General features: G+C 39.6%; 1 protein-coding gene across 1 annotated transcript; it reads left to right on the top strand.

Annotated features, from left to right (window-relative positions):
• Positions 1-1,035: 1,035 nt before the first annotated feature.
• Positions 1,036-10,206, top strand: LOC141403896 (uncharacterized). Its single transcript, XM_073986970.1, has 7 exons — positions 1,036-1,222; positions 1,287-1,700; positions 9,053-9,191; positions 9,252-9,409; positions 9,476-9,664; positions 9,724-9,887; positions 9,952-10,206. The coding sequence occupies exons 1-7, from the start codon at positions 1,150-1,152 to the stop codon at positions 10,165-10,167; spliced, it is 1,353 nt and encodes a 450-aa protein (XP_073843071.1). The 5' UTR covers positions 1,036-1,149; the 3' UTR covers positions 10,168-10,206.
• Positions 10,207-16,664: the final 6,458 nt, after the last annotated feature.

The following is a 16,664-nucleotide window of genomic DNA, read 5'->3' on the forward strand; positions in this document are numbered from 1 at the left end:
GTTTCGATAACATAAAGGAAAAAATATTATCGTAGTAAAAAATTGCTAATTGCAGGTTCTGGAACAGTACATTAATTTCACTTGGCAAAACCCGGACATGTGTTTGTCAATACTCACAATATTATTCGTGCCATTTATATCAAAGTTATGTAGAATGTGTATATGAGAATTAGTTTCAACCAAATCAAAAATTATAGTAACAATCGCGTGATCGGGGTTTGGAAGAATAATATATTATTCGCCTGCAATAACAACAGCGAAGCATAATACAAATTCGCGGAAAGATTGCCGAGAAGCATAGCAGAAGATTCGTCGTAGCCGGAAAGAAGCGCAGAAGAATAATCTGATCAACAAATCGCCCAACAATCTTCCAAATGTTTGCAGGGATCTGTTGAACGAAGCAACCGTCCAAACTTTGGATCTCCTAATAGTTTGTCCAAATGTTATTTTACTTCAGAAATGATCATTATCGGTCTTCTCCTTAGCTTACCTCCCCCACAAAAGTTCAACATTAAATTCGATATTGTCAATAGATGAAAGTTTCAATTCACACAGGCTGAGGGTATGTCTCTGTCGGTAAAGCTGATTGATACTTTTTTACTTGTTTATGTCCATATATGGTCTGTTCCAGTACCGCAAGAATCGACTAATTTTTACTGTTTTTTTCCGATAACATAAATGAAAAAAATTTTATAGTAGTAAAAAATAGTAGTTTCTTGCAGGTTCTGCAACAGAGCAATAGTTTGTTTAGAAATGACCATACTGTTTATAAAGAAAGTCACTTCCAGAATTAGTGGCATAGTGTAACACACAGTCGTCCCCGTCAAACTATAGTCCTTTCTTGCGTTTTTTATGCTTTTTTTGTGAAAGGAAAACTCTTAAAGGATTAAAAACTCACCTTAAAATTCGTCATAAGTAAATGTTAAAACATACGTATCCAGCAATCCCCATACCCATAACATTAGCAAACTTTTGTAACACCCTGTATGACAAATGTCCACAACTAAATTAATTTTAATAGAATAATCTCGCTTGCGATTGTGAGCAGTAAGCAATTTGTGAGCGATTTTATTACAGTCGCAAAACGCAAGCCGGTGGATAAAGAAGAAAATTTTGGAGGTTTCATGATTGTGTCTACGTTCAAGAAGTATGTGTCGTCTTACAAATAATGCCATCACATTGTCGCTCATATGGCAGCTATTAATTGCGGCTAGTGTCAAAGGTAAGCGTAATTAAATGATAGACAAAAATATACCCATTTAATTGTACTCTCTATCGCTTTATAGCATGTTCCATTTACCTGACCATTGGCTTGGATGGAAAAATCTATCAAGAATCGACATTAACCCTCAACTGGCCATCGGATTGTTATGTACGACCAGAATGGTATGGTATTTACACAGAGGAACCCTCCTCGGTCTTACTAAATCCTTATATACGCATACAAAATGTCAGCGATGGCATTCATCGTTTGACGATAAAACAAAAAATTGGAAAATTGAAATTTCCCCACGGCTGGAATCGTAATGATGCCGCAGATAATGTTGAACATTATACTAAAATGAAATGTTTAGATTACTATGTGGCTAGTTTTCGCCGCAATGAGCTGTTGAGCGTTGAATGTCTGAAAATCTATCCAAATTGGATGCGGAGTCATGAGGATATGGGACAAATGCAATTGAAAGATTTATTTATACCGGGTAAGTGGAAATGTTTTCAAGAATATATACTTAATTAATGGTGGTGGTTAATAATTTGATGATGATGCATCCTAGGGGACAAGGGGAAACTTCTCTTTTATCAAAGACTGCAGTCGTATGAATGTAGAAAACTTATCAAGAGCCGACATACATACATAAAAGATACTAAGGAATGTAAGAAGAAACAACTAAAAGAGAATAAGTCGATGGTCACAATGAAACCACTCTAGTGTTACCTTAGACTAAGTAGGCTTTTCCGGAAGCAAAATAGCCTCAACCAATGACTTTAAAAAACAAGTAAGAAAGTATCAGTCAGTTTTGCCGACAGAGATATACTCTCAACCTGTGTGTGTTGAGTGTTTCCTCTACAGACAGACCGTAAAGCGGCTACACAACCAAGATCTTTTTCTCTCAAAATTATGTATTTGGTGGCATTTTTTGCGCGCATGAACAAGTCTACAAAAATATACATTATAATTTAAACTCACAACTGTTGCGGAGGAGGAACTATTTTGAAAGTGGATCTAATTTATGGGAGTCATCTCTTTCGATAGATATCACGCCCATCAGAAAAGCATCTTCCAACAGATCCTAAACTGCATTTAACAAAAATTTTGAACTTTTGTGGACAACTATTACGAACGGCTAATCCGTTCGAAAGTTATTGTGCTCTCGTGCCACTACACATGTTTTTTTGGGCCATTATCTGAGGAAACTTGTACCGTCGTAATTGGGGCAGCGACAACAAGTTGCTACAACAGAAATCAAAGGCATTGGAGAGGAGGTCTTAAACTGCAATTCTCCGAAATTTTTATTTGGGGGTACCGAAAGGAGTGGACCGATAGAGTCCATATTGATACCTCATCTATATCTGGTAGAAATTTTAGGATGTGCAAATTCTTCTCGCAATCATAATCGTAAGGACTACCTTGAGTGGAAATTTCAAAGCTACCTTCGAACACCTATTAAAATGCACTTAAATTTAAAACTTTTGTGAGGGAAGAAACGAAAGGGTGCTTCCTAAGCACCTTTGCAAGGGAAAGGGTGTTTCCTAAGCCACTTTGATTTAAAACTTAATTTAAAACTTTTGTGAGGGAAGAACCGAAAGGGTGCTTCCTAAGCCCCTTTGCAAGGGAAAGGGTGTTTCCTAAGCCACTTAGCAAGGGAAAGACCATTTCCAAGGGGAAGTGTGCTTCCTAAGACATTTTCCAAGGAAAATGATGTTCCTAAGACCCTTTCCAAGTGAAAGGGTGTTTCCTAAGACCCTTTCGAAGGGAAAGGGTGCTTCCTAAGACCCTTTCAAAGGGAAATGGTGCATCCTAAGACCCTTTCCAAGGGAAAGGGTGCTTCCTAAGACCCTTTCCAAGGGAAAGGGTGCTTCCTAAGACTCTTTCAAAGGGAAAGGGTGCTTCCTAAAACCCTTTCCAAGGGAAAGGGTGCTTCCTAAAACCCTTTCAAAGGGAAAGGGTGCTTCCTAAAACCCTTTCAAAGGGAAAGGGTGCTTCCTAATACCCTTTCCAAGGGAAAGGGTGCTTCCTAATACCCTTTCCAAGGGAAAGGGTGCTTCCTAAGACCCTTTCCAAGGGAAAGGGTGCTTCCTAAGACCCTTTCCAAGGGAAAGGGTGCTTCCTAAGACCCTTTCATAAGGAAAGGGTGCTTCCTAAGACCCTTTCATAAATAAAGGGTGCTTCCTAAGACCCTTTCATAAATAAAGGGTGCTTCCTAATACCCTTTCCAAGGGAAAGGGTGCTTCCTAAGACCCTTTCATAAGGAAAGGGTGCTTCCTAAGACCCTTTCATAAATAAAGGGTGCTTCCTAATACCCTTTCCAAGGGAAAGGGTGCTTCCTAAGACCCTTTCCAAGGGAAAGGGTGCTTCCTAAGACCCTTTCCAAGGGAAAGGGTGCTTCCTAAGACCCTTTCCAAGGAAAAGGGCGCTTCCTAAGACCCTTTCGAAGGGTAAGGGTGCTTCCTAAGACCCTTTCAAAGGGAAATGGTGCATCCTAAGACCCTTTTCCAAGGGAAAGGGTGCTTCCTAAGACCCTTTTCAAGGAAAAGGGTGCTTCCTAAGACTCTTTCAAAGGGAAAGGGTGCTTCCTAAAACCCTTTCAAAGGGAAAGGGTGCTTCCTAATACCCTTTCCAAGGGAAAGGGTGCTTCCTAAGACCCTTTCCAAGGGAAAGGGTGCTTCCTAAGACCCTTTCATAAGGAAAGGGTGCTTCCTAAGACCCTTTCATAAGGAAAGGGTGCTTCCTAAGACCCTTTCCAAGGGAAAGGGTGCTTCCTAATACACTTTCCAATGGAAAGGGTGCTTCCTAAGACCCTTTCCAAGGGAAAGGGTGCTTCCTAAGACCCTTTCCAAGGGAAAGGGTGCTTCCTAAGACCCTTTCCAAGGGAAAGGGTGCTTCCTAAAACCCTTTCAAAAGGAAAGGGTGCTTCCTAAGACCCTTTCCCATGGAAAGGGTGCTTCCAAATACCCTTTCCAAGGGAAAGGGTGCTTCCTAATATCCTTTCCAAGGGAAAGGGTGCTTCCAAATACCCTTTCCAAGGGAAAGGGTGCTTCCTAATATCCTTTCCAAGGGAAAGGGTGCTCCCTAATACCCTTTCCAAGGGAAAGGGTGCTTCCTAATACCCTTTCCAAGGGAAAGGGTGCTGCCTAATACCCTTTCCAAGGGAAAGCGTGCTGCCTAATACCCTTTCCAAGGGAAAGGGTGCTTCCTAAGACCCTTTCCAAGGGAAAGGGTGCTTCCTAAGACCCTTTCCAAGGGAAAGGGTGCTCCCTAAGACCCTTTCCAAGGGAAAGGGTGCTTCCTAAGACCCTTTCCAAGGGAAAGGGTGCTTCCTAATACCCTTTCCAAGGGAAAGGGTGCTTCCTAAGACCCTTTCCAAGGGAAAGGGTGCTTCCTAAGACCCTTTCCAAGGAAAGGGTGCTTCCTAAGACCGTTTCCAAGGGAAAGGGTGCTTCCTAAGACCGTTTCCAAGGGAAAGGGTGCTTCCTAAGACCCTTTTTAAGAGAAAGGGTGCTTCCTAAGACCCTCTCCAAGGGAAAGGGTGCTTCTCAATACCCTTTCCTAGGGAAAGGGTGCTTCCTAATACCCTTTCCAAGGGAAAGGGTGCTTCCTAATACCCTTTCCAAGGGAAAGGGTGCTTCCTAATACCCTTTCCAAGGGAAAGGGTGCTTCCTAATACCCTTTCCAAGGGAAAGGGTGCTTCCTAATACCCTTTCCAAGGGAAAGGGTGCTTCCTAATACCCTTTCCAAGGGAAAGGGTGCTTCCTAATACCCTTTCCAAGGGAAAGGGTGCTTCCTAATACCCTTTCCAAGGGAAAGGGTGCTTCCTAATACCCTTTCCAAGGGAAAGGGTGCTTCCTAATAACCTTTTCAAGGGAAAGGGTGCTTCCTAATACCCTTTCCAAGGGAAAGGGTGCTTCCTAAGACCCTTTCCAAGGGAAAGGGTGCTTCCTAAGACCCTTTCCAAGGAAAGGGTGCTTCCTGAGACCGTTTCCAAGGGAAAGGGTGCTTCCTAAGACCCTTTTTAAGAGAAAGGGTGCTTCCTAAGACCCTCTCCAAGGGAAAGGGTGCTTCTCAATACCCTTTCCAAGGGAAAGGGTGCTTCCTAAGACCCTTTCCAAGGGAAAGGGTGCTTCCTAATACCCTTTCCAAGGGAAAGGGTGCTTCCTAAGACCCTTTCCAAGGGAAAGGGTGCTTCCTAAGACCCTTTCCAAGGAAAGGGTGCTTCCTAAGACCGTTTCCAAGGGAAAGGGTGCTTCCTAAGACCCTTTTTAAGAGAAAGGGTGCTTCCTAAGACCCTCTCCAAGGGAAAGGGTGCTTCCTAAGACCCTCTCCAAGGGAAAGGGTGCTTCTCAATACCCTTTCCAAGCGAAAGGGTGCTTCCTAATACCCTTTCCAAGCGAAAGGGTGCTTCCTAAGACCCTTTCCAAGGAAAGGGTGCTTCCTAAGACCGTTTCCAAGGGAAAGGGTGCTTCCTAAGACCCTTTTTAAGAGAAAGGGTGCTTCCTAAGACCCTCTCCAAGGGAAAGGGTGCTTCTCAATACCCTTTCCAAGCGAAAGGGTGCTTCCTAATACCCTTTCCAAGCGAAAGGGTGCTTCCTAAGACCCTTTCCAAGGGAAAGGGTGCTTCCTAAGACCCTTTCCAAGGAAAGGGTGCTTCCTAAGACCGTTTCCAAGGGAAAGGGTGCTTCCTAAGACCCTTTTTAAGAGAAAGGGTGCTTCCTAAGACCCTCTCCAAGGGAAAGGGTGCTTCTCAATACCCTTTCCAAGGGAAAGGGTGCTTCCTAAGACCCTTTCCAAGGGAAAGGGTGCTTCCTAATACCCTTTCCAAGGGAAAGGGTGCTTCCTAAGACCCTTTCCAAGGGAAAGGGTGCTTCCTAAGACCCTCTCCAAGGGAAAGGGTGCTTCTCAATACCCTTTCCAAGGGAAAGGGTGCTTCCTAAGACCCTTTCCAAGGGAAAGGGTGCTTCCTAATACCCTTTCCAAGGGAAAGGGTGCTTCCTAAGACCCTTTCCAAGGGAAAGGGTGCTTCCTAAGACCCTCTCCAAGGGAAAGGGTGCTTCTCAATACCCTTTCCAAGGGAAAGGGTGCTTCCTAAGACCCTTTCCAAGGGAAAGGGTGCTTCCTAAGACCCTTTCCAAGGGAAAGGGTGCTTCCTAATACCCTTTCCAAGGGAAAGGGTGCTTCCTAAGACCCTTTCCAAGGAAAGGGTGCTTCCTAAGACCGTTTCCAAGGGAAAGGGTGCTTCCTAAGACCGTTTCCAAGGGAAAGGGTGCTTCCTAAGACCCTTTTTAAGAGAAAGGGTGCTTCCTAAGACCCTCTCCAAGGGAAAGGGTGCTTCTCAATACCCTTTCCAAGCGAAAGGGTGCTTCCTAATACCCTTTCCAAGCGAAAGGGTGCTTCCTAATACCCTTTCCAAGCGAAAGGGTGCTTCCTAATACCCTTTCCAAGCGTAAGGGTGCTTCCTAATACCCTTTCCAAGCGAAAGGGTGCTTCCTAATACCCTTTCCAAGCGAAAGGGTGCTTCCTAATACCCTTTCCAAGCGAAAGGGTGCTTCCTAATACCCTTTCCAAGCGAAAGGGTGCTTCCTAATACCCTTTCCAAGCGAAAGGGTGCTTCCTAATACCCTTTCCAAGCGAAAGGGTGCTTCCTAATACCCTTTCCAAGCGAAAGGGTGCTTCCTAATACCCTTTCCAAGCGAAAGGGTGCTTCCTAATACCCTTTCCAAGCGAAAGGGTGCTTCCTAATACCCTTTCCAAGCGAAAGGGTGCTTCCTAATACCCTTTCCAAGCGAAAGGGTGCTTCCTAATACCCTTTCCAAGCGAAAGGGTGCTTCCTAATACCCTTTCCAAGCGAAAGGGTGCTTCCTAATACCCTTTCCAAGCGAAACGGTGCTTCCTAATACCCTTTCCAAGCGAAAGGGTGATTCCTAATACCCTTTCCAAGCGAAAGGGTGCTTTCTAATACCCTTTCCAAGCGAAAGGGTGCTTCCTAATACCCTTTCCAAGCGAAAGGGTGCTTCCTAATACCCTTTCCAAGCGAAAGGGTGCTTCCTAATACCCTTTCCAAGCGAAAGGGTGCTTCCTAATACCCTTTCCAAGCGAAAGGGTGCTTCCTAATACCCTTTCCAAGCGAAAGGGTGCTTCCTAATACCCTTTCCAAGCGAAAGGGTGCTTCGTAATACCCTTTCCAAGGGAAAGCGTGCTTCCACTTTCCAAGGGAAAGGGTGCTTCCTAAGACCCTTTCCACTTTCCAAGGGAAAGGGTGCTTCCTAAGACCCTTTCCACTTTCCAAGGGAAAGGGTGCTTCCTAAGACCCTTTCCACTTTCCAAGGGAAAGGGTGCTTCCTAAGACCCTTTCCACTTTCCAAGGGAAAGCGTGCTTCCTAAGACCCTTTCCAAGGGAAATGGTGCTTCCTAAGACCCTTTCCAAGGAAAGGGTGCTTCCTAAGACCCTTTCCAAGGGAAAGGGTGCTTCCTATGACCCTTTCCACTTTCCAAGGGAAAGGGTGCTTCCTATTACCCTTTCCAAGGGAAAGGGTGCTTCCTATTACCCTTTCCAAGGGAAAGGGTGCTTCCTAATACCCTTTCCAAGGGAAAGGGTGCTTCCTAATACCCTTTCCAAGGGAAAGGGTGCTTCCTAATACCCTTTCCAAGGGAAAGGGTGCTTCCTAATACCCTTTCCAAGGGAAAGGGTGCTTCCTAATACCCTTTCCAAGGGAAAGGGTGCTTCCTAATACCCTTTCCAAGGGAAAATGTGCTTCCTAATACCCTTTCCAAGGGAAAGGGTGCTTCCTAATACCCTTTCCAAGGGAAAGGGTGCTTCCTAATACCCTTTCCAAGGGAAAGGGTGCTTCCTAATACCCTTTCCAAGGGAAAGGGTGCTTCCTAATACCCTTTCCAAGGGAAAGGGTGCTTCCTAATACCCTTTCCAAGGGAAAGGGTGCTTCCTAATACCCTTTCCAAGGGAAAGGGTGCTTCCTAATACCCTTTCCAAGGGAAAGGGTGCTTCCTAATACCCTTTCCAAGGGAAAGGGTGCTTCCTAATACCCTTTCCAAGGGAAAGGGTGCTTCCTAATACCCTTTCCAAGGGAAAGGGTGCTTCCTAATACCCTTTCCAAGGGAAAGGGTGCTTCCTAATACCCTTTCCAAGGGAAAGGGTGCTTCCTAATACCCTTTCCAAGGGAAAGGGTGCTTCCTAATACCCTTTCCAAGGGAAAGGGTGCTTCCTAATACCCTTTCCAAGGGAAAGGGTGCTTCCTAATACCCTTTCCAAGGGAAAGGGTGCTTCCTAATACCCTTTTCCTCTGATATATATTTGGCTTTTTCTCTGATATATATTTGGCTATGGCTAATTTCATTGATTTACTGGGCCCAGCTATGTCAATTTGTTGACATAACTTCAGAGGATTTAGATGGGGACCCACGTTGGGCGCCAATTAATTCTAAACCAGAGATTATTATTAAAATATTTCTAACCGTTTTGAAGTTAATCGAAGTCACACTAAAGGGATTTCGTGAAACAAATAAACAAATTATGCGGTCTTAGATCGAGTTATTCCTATAGCAATTTATTTATATTAAATCATAATCCAGACCACAATGATTACCTGTATAAAACCAAATTCTTTAAATTTAATATTTTTATTTATTTATATGGATAATTTATAAGATTTTAAGCTTGATTCATTTTAAATATTATCTGCACCCATGTGCTGACTGAAAATAAGGACGAGTATCCGACTGAATTTTTGGATGTGAGTGGAGTCTCTGAATGGGCTTTTTGGGATTTGTTTAAAAATACTTTCAAACATTTTGTTTAAATTTCTTTTTTTATTTATTTAGGCACTCATGCTTCTGGAGCTTATTTAACGAATTATGGAGCGACCAAATCAATGCTTATAAAAGAACACGCCATATCACAATATTTTGATATTTGGTCCCAATTGGTTTTCGGTATACGATATTTGGATTTAAGTATTGGGTAAGTATTTTAAAAATATGTACATATTAATCATTACAAATATTTCATATTTACAATAAGCGTTAAGCGGGGAAAAGATGCAACTGATCCGGACAAATTTTGGATAGTCAATGAGAATATGTTTATCAATCAATTGCGATATATTTTAAAAGATGTTCGCAAGTTTGTCGCCTTGTCGGGGGAAATCGTTATTTTGGATTTCAGCTCATTTCCCATAGGTAAGCATGGACCATAGATAATTGCAGAACAAGTTATGGAACATCACAATTTCCACTCTATTTTAGGTTTCTATCAACATCCCGAGTTGCACATGGAGTTGTTTACAATGATTAATCGTGAATTGGGACCGCATGTTTACATGCACAATGATACCAGCATTCCATGTTATAATTTAACCATTGATGAAATTGCCAATACCAATCGGACTATTATTATTTTATATCCCATGGATGAATTACAGCATCCGGCCAATGGCAAGTTACCATAATTTCAATTTATTTTTAATTGTTTTCAAATTATTGTTTTATCTTAGAATCGCCGATTTTGTGCCAACCATGGAAACGTTTTTCGACTGCATTCATGAACACTTCTGAAGCTTTGGATTATATGCGTTTGTTATTTAGTAAAAAGAAATCATCTCCAGTTCAAGATGAAGGCTGGACCTTTAATGCCATCAAAAGCATGGAACAGTCATTGGTAAAAAATACATGTCCTTAATTTGTAGTTAAAATCCGTACCAATTTTTTTCTTTATCCTTTAGAATTCTGGCAAATTGCAGACTTCAAAAGAACGCGCCCTACACATAAATACCAAAATCTCGAATTGGTTGCGTGGACCTTGGGGCAAAACGGCAAATGTTGTCACTCTAGACTATTTCAGCAGCACCAATTTTATCGATCTGGCCGTTAATGTTAATATACAGAAAGCATTTGTGAAATCAAACAAAAATTATATTCATTTCGAAATAACGGTCTAAATATAGAGATTTCAAATAAACGAACATTACTAAAATGTCCATGTACAGTGTATTTTCGATTTTTCCAACGCCCATATTAAAATATCAAAAGTTGGACTTTCACCTCAAATCCCTCAACATTAGGGTTATGACTTTTTACAACCTCATATCCCTGTATCATAGCGTGATGAGTTTCTACATATGATTAAATAAAATCTTAATTATAAAGTTATTCGATAAAAAAAGCTTCCGCACCAAAAGCGTTTAAAGTTTTTATTTTTCAGAACTTTTGACCATTTTTTTGAAGTCACTATAAGCAGATATTTAACTGAAAACAAGGTATAGGAGCACACGACATAACCGAAATGTCATAAACGTTGGTTTCTCACTATTTTATCGTCCTATTATTACATAGTATATATAAGTTTATCTATATATTTATAAAAGAGCTTGGTGATGAGTGAGTGACTGACAGATCATCGCCCAGACGAAACGGCTGAAGCTAGAAGCTTGAAATTTTGAGTGTGGGTTGTTGTTAGTGTGTAGGGGCGAGATAAGGCTGGGCTTTTGGAAATCCGAACTGGAAAGGTACGAAAAGTACTAAAAGGTACTAAATATGGTACCATTTGTATTAGGCAAACGGGAAGAGCTAGAATTCTGAAATGAGAAATGGAATGAGGGTAAATGACGGAGAGTTAGAAAGATGTACCAAAGGGCTTTTGGAAATTCGACCTCTAAGTGTACGAAAAGTACTAATTTTTGTACGAATTGTATATTTTGAAGGGATTTAGCTAGAAACTTGGAATTTGGTATGGAAATCAAGGTTGGGAAGTGGTGTTTACAGAAGGAAATGGTTTTGAAAATTCGTACTCATGTGCACGAAAAGTTCTAAATGGTACTAAATTTAGTACGATTTGGATTTGGGTGAACGGATAGAGCTGGAAACCAGAAATTTGGAAATATGATTATTGTTAAAGTGTATGAATGAGATATGGGTGTAGTTTTGTAAATTCGTACTTATGTCCACGAAAAGTACTAAATGGTACTAAATTTGGTACAACTTGGAGTTGGGTAAGCAGATAGAGCTGCAAACTTGAAATGTGGATTATTGAGGTAGCTCTGGAAATTCGTACTTATGTGTACGAAAAGTACTAAATGGTACAAAATTTGATACAATTTAGATTTGGGTAAATGGATATAGGCGGAATTCTAAAATTTGGAGTAGTGATTACTGTTGGAGTATAGGATTGCGGTAGTTTTGGAAATTCGTACTTATGTGTACGAAAAGTACTAAACTGTTCTAATTTTGGTACAATTGGATTAGGGTGAACGGATAGAGCTGGGAACCTAGAATTTGTAATAGTAATTACTGTTGGAGTACAGGATTGAGGTAATTTTGGAAATTCGTACTTCCGTGCACGAAAAGTGAAAGGCTAGAGCTGGAAACCTGAAATTTGGAATTAGGATAACTGTTGAAGTGTAGGATTGAGTTATATAGGTAGCTTTGGAAAATCGTACTTATGCATATGAAAAGTACTAAAGTGTACTAAATTTGGTACAATTTGTATTAATGGATAGAGGAGGAATCCTAAAATTTGGAATAGTGATTACTGTTGGAGTATAGGATTGCGGTACTTTTGGAAATTCGTACTTATGTGTACGAAAAGTACTAAACTGTTCTATATTTGATAAAATTTGGATTTGGGTGAACGGATAGAGCTGCAAACCGGAAATTTGGAATTACGATTACTGTTGCAGGGTAGGATTGAGTTATGGAAATAGCTTTGAAAAATTGTAATTATGTGGACGAAAAGTATTAAATGGTAATAAATTTGGTACAATTTGGATTAGGGTGAACGGATAGAGCTGGGAACCTAGAATTTGTAAAAATAATTACTGTTGGAGTACAGGATTGAGGTAGTTTTGAAAAATTTGGAATTATGATTACTTTTGCGTGGAGGATTAAGACAGATTTCGGAAATTCGTTGTTATGTGTACAAAATACTTTTTGTACAAAGTGGAGGATTGAGATAGTTATTGAAATTCGAACTTTCCTACGAAAAGTATTAAATGATATACGAATAACGGTGGAATTCTGACCCATGGGGCAGCATCGCCGTCGATATTGAACATTCTCCAACGGACTCTAAAACTGTAATTTACCATACTTCTTCCTTAAATATTAACATTATGCAAAACAGGAACATGCTTTCTATTGAATAATCAAAAATGATTTCAAAATTCACAAAAAGTAACCTAATCTAGAGGTTAATTGAAGTAGGTACCTTGCATTTAGGTACAGAAATCATAATATAACTTAAACATGATACGTTTGGGATAATATTTGATTTTAACTTCACATTATAGTGTGGTATATCTAAGGTATAAAGAATTTAAGTTAAACATGACAAATTTCTAACATTAACCCACCACGCCCCTATGATGGCGTAGGCGCCCCACCCCTTACATATTTCATAATATTAATATATTGACATTTGCAATTGTTTTTTCATGTGAATTATTGGGATTTATATTCTTCAGTAGTTGTCTTCTAACTGTATAAAATTTATTTTTGATATCACAAGAGGTAAAGAAAATATCACAAAAAATACCTACCATAATTATTTTTCTCAATACCCTGAAAACACAAAAACGCGTGAGTTCGCTATCATACATATGATACAACCGCCAACTTTCGGGGATGATAGATCTTCATTAAACTCACAATTTTGCCTTTAACGGATTTTTTGTAGCACTTGTATTTTGCGAGAAAATCGGCGCTGGCGTAGCCGCCCCAGTGGCGAAGGCGCCCCATGTTACCATAAGTACCGCGGTTGGTATATCGCGATGTTATTTTTGAAACGTTTACGTATTATAAGTACTAAATTTGGTTGTTTGTTGGTGTTCAGATAAGGAGTTTTTGAAATGCATACAAATTCTGAAATTAGGGATAGAGGTCGCTAAGGACTGAATTATTGAGTTGATATTGGAAATACAAAAAATACAAAATAGTACCAAATTTGATGTTGGGTGATGCAGGAATTTTATGATTAGAGTGCGCAAAGTACGAAAGTGCAATAAATTTGGTATTGGGGAAATGAGAAGTTGTCAGTTTCACTGTTAAATAGTACTAAATATTGAAGTACTGGTATTGAGAATGTCTATAAAAAGCCGCCTTTAAAATGTATGCAATGTTTCTGCATGTAATACCATGGAGTTTTAAAATTGTATCGAATAGTGTGCTAATGCTTTCATGTTAACACGAAGGTGGTTTCTAAATTTTACACTGAAATCAAACAGTCAAACGTATCTTTTGAATAAAATTGTTTCTTTTTTATTCTGAACGTTTTAGAAAGTACATTTGAAAATTGTTTTACAAGAAGGTATTTATTACCTGTGAGCAAAAAGGGCTAAATTAAAATGTGTAAAAAATAATAGTTATATATAGGAGCCATGTCAAACAAAGAATGCGGATTAAGTAAAATTTTTTTACAAAAGGTTTTCTACATGTTCATATCACATTTGCCGAAATTACAGATACTTCGGTTGGAAAATGTGAAAAAAATCTTCAAAATACCCGTACCGTTCTAATAAAACATGGAATGGAATTTAAAATTTTTTGGAAATTCGAAGATAAGGTATATGAACAGTACTTAAAAGAAATTAAATATCAATTAAAATAGGTATTAGTACATCAACATTTACAGTGTCCACCATTTTCATATGAAATATTGTTTATTTGTATATTATTCTTTTTCCGCATACGAAGTAGCGGGCATTTTGCTAGTCTAATATATAAAAGACAATGTGTGTATGTTAGTATGTTTGTATAGACTCAAAAACGGCTAAACCGATTTTCTTGAAAATGTCTGGGATTGTACAGGAAACACCCATGATGAAAATAGGCCATAAATTTTGTTAAATTTCGGAGGTGAGGGGTACCTCCCTCATACCCTATATTTAAAAAAAAATCTTTTTTAGCCACACACTTTCTAAATATGTTATATATCCAAAACTACTGAACAAATTTTCCTGAAAATTTTAGGGGATGTACCGGGAGGACCCTTGGTGAAAACAGGCCCCTATGCCTGATTTTTTTTTAAATTATTAATTAATTAATTCTTTCGAACTTCTACTTCCAAACCACCCCGCTCGGAACTTCTACCCTCTGAACCACCTCGCTCCGAACTTCCGCCCTCCGATACACCCAGCTCCGAACCACTCTATTCCGAACCACCCCATGCCGAACTTCCACTTCCAAATTAAAAAAGACTTCCCCATTGCCGTATTTTTTAATTTGCGAGGCAATTGTCGTTGTGTCTTCGACCCTAGGTACTTATTTTGGCGCCGGGACATGCCCATTTTTTTAATATGTTATAAGTCTGAAACTTCCAAGCCGATTTTCCTACAAACTTCAGGGTATGTACCGGGATAATCCTGGTGAAAATAGGCTGCATATACGTTCCCTGATGAAAATAAGCTATATATTTTGTGGAATTTCGGCGGAGCGGGGTTTGAAAATTAATTCGATAAACAATGGTGATTGTGTCTCCGACCCGAGGCACTTATTTGTGGCTTTAAGACCCGACCACTCCCACTTTCTAAATATGTTTCATCTCTAAAACTTCTAAACCGATTTCCATGTAATTTTCACATGATGCACAGAGATTGCCCTTGGTGGAAAAAGGCTATACATTTTGTTCAATTTCGGAGGTGCGGGTTATACCCTGCGTCCTATTTTTTTAAATGTAAAATTAACAAACTATGTATGTAAAATGTACAAACCATGAGACCCGACCACTCCTACTTTCTTAAATATGTTACAAATCAATGGAAATACCAGATGTTAGGCATAACGAAGCGTTGGTCTTATTGGAAGGCAAGTATTTAAATTAGAAGGCAACATATCGATACTTATAGCTACCTGATGAAGCTATAAGTATCGGTCCTGATCGGTTCTAACATGACAAAGCCCAGGATTTATCTTGGCACCTCTTTCATCGCAAGTGGACGCTGACCTCCCCGTGGTGTCACCTTGAGATCTGCCTCGAACACCCGTTAAAGGTAGTGAGGTAAGATTTTCCGTGCGTTCACACTTAAGAACGTGGTAAAAAATGAAAAATAAGAAAAAGAAACCCCGCATGCAGAAAAATATATGTTAGAAATATGTTTGATCTAAACAAATATTTTTTTGGGACTGATTGCAAACAAATATATGTTTGGATCCAAACATAATTTGTTTGTGTCCAAACAAATGTATGTTTGCAACATATCTCAATTTTATATGTTTGGGTACCAACATATTTTTTATGTTAGAACATATTTTTTATGGGTGGAGAGGATTTTTGTCAAAGAGAGTAACAACAGGGCTCTCGCAGCTGCGGAATGCTGGTTTATAATAAAGAGCTGTGTGCATCAGTGTTTTCTCTTTTCTTTTTTTTCTTTTATTAAAGTGTGTTATGTATTTCTTTGGAATTTTGTATGTACCTATGTACCTATGTGTCTTTGTTGCTTTTGCTTTTTTTTCTATGGCCTTCAATAAAAAACACCACCATTTATAAATGTGTATATATGTTAGAAATAACCAGTGAGCGCTGAGCGAAAGAGAGCATACATTTCAATTTGTTTCAAATTGACATTTACGCTTCCTTGCTCTCAGAAAGCGCCCACTGGTGCATGTGTTTGTTTTTTTTTTTGTGACTTTTGGGTTTGTTTGTTTAGTTTGCACCCAAACATATAATTTGTTTGCATCCAAACATATAATTTGTTTGCACCCAAACATATAATTTGTTTGCAGGACACAAACATATGTTATGTTTGGGACTGCTTGCAAACAAATTTATGTTTGCTGCAAGATATGTGTGGGACATATGTTAGAGAGGCAATTTTTTCTGTGTGTATATATATAATTGTTCCAAAAACATCCCTGAAGGGACAAGGGGGACTTCTCTGTCTAGACTATAAGGGAACTTTAAATGGTTTTTTGTATTAGCTTTATGTTCCCACTATAGACTTCGTTCCAGAACTAAAAAGTTTTTACACATTTAACACATTTTGAACATTTTTCCCCGAAATGCGTTCCCGTACACCAAAAAAGTTGCAAAATGTTCACTTCTCTTTGAACAAAAATGGCGCTGAATGGCTCTCTCTTTAGAAACTTTTTACACGACAAATTTGAGCGAGCAAAAATGTGCAACATGTTTGCCGGCTTCCGATTGGCTGACACGCCGACTTTGACATTTGTTCCAGATTTTTTGACGTTTCTGCCATTTTTCCGTTCCCGTACATTTTAAAAAAATGTGTGTGTTGGACTCATTTTGAACAGATTGCTCTTTTGACACTTTTCTCATTAAAAAAGTACTGGAACGAAGCTTATATAATACCGATTCGGTCCAAAATGTGGCTTTCGTAATATGTTGTCCAAACTTAGTTTAAGTTCGAAGTACCTCCCCCACAAATGTTCGGAAATGTTCGGAAAATTTGTGCCCACGATAACTCTTGAAGGAAGTAACCGATTT

Source organism: Musca autumnalis, unplaced genomic scaffold (genome assembly GCF_047663935.1).
Source record: "Musca autumnalis isolate F117 unplaced genomic scaffold, ASM4766393v1 scaffold_4, whole genome shotgun sequence".
Lineage (NCBI taxonomy): Eukaryota > Metazoa > Arthropoda > Insecta > Diptera > Muscidae > Musca > Musca autumnalis.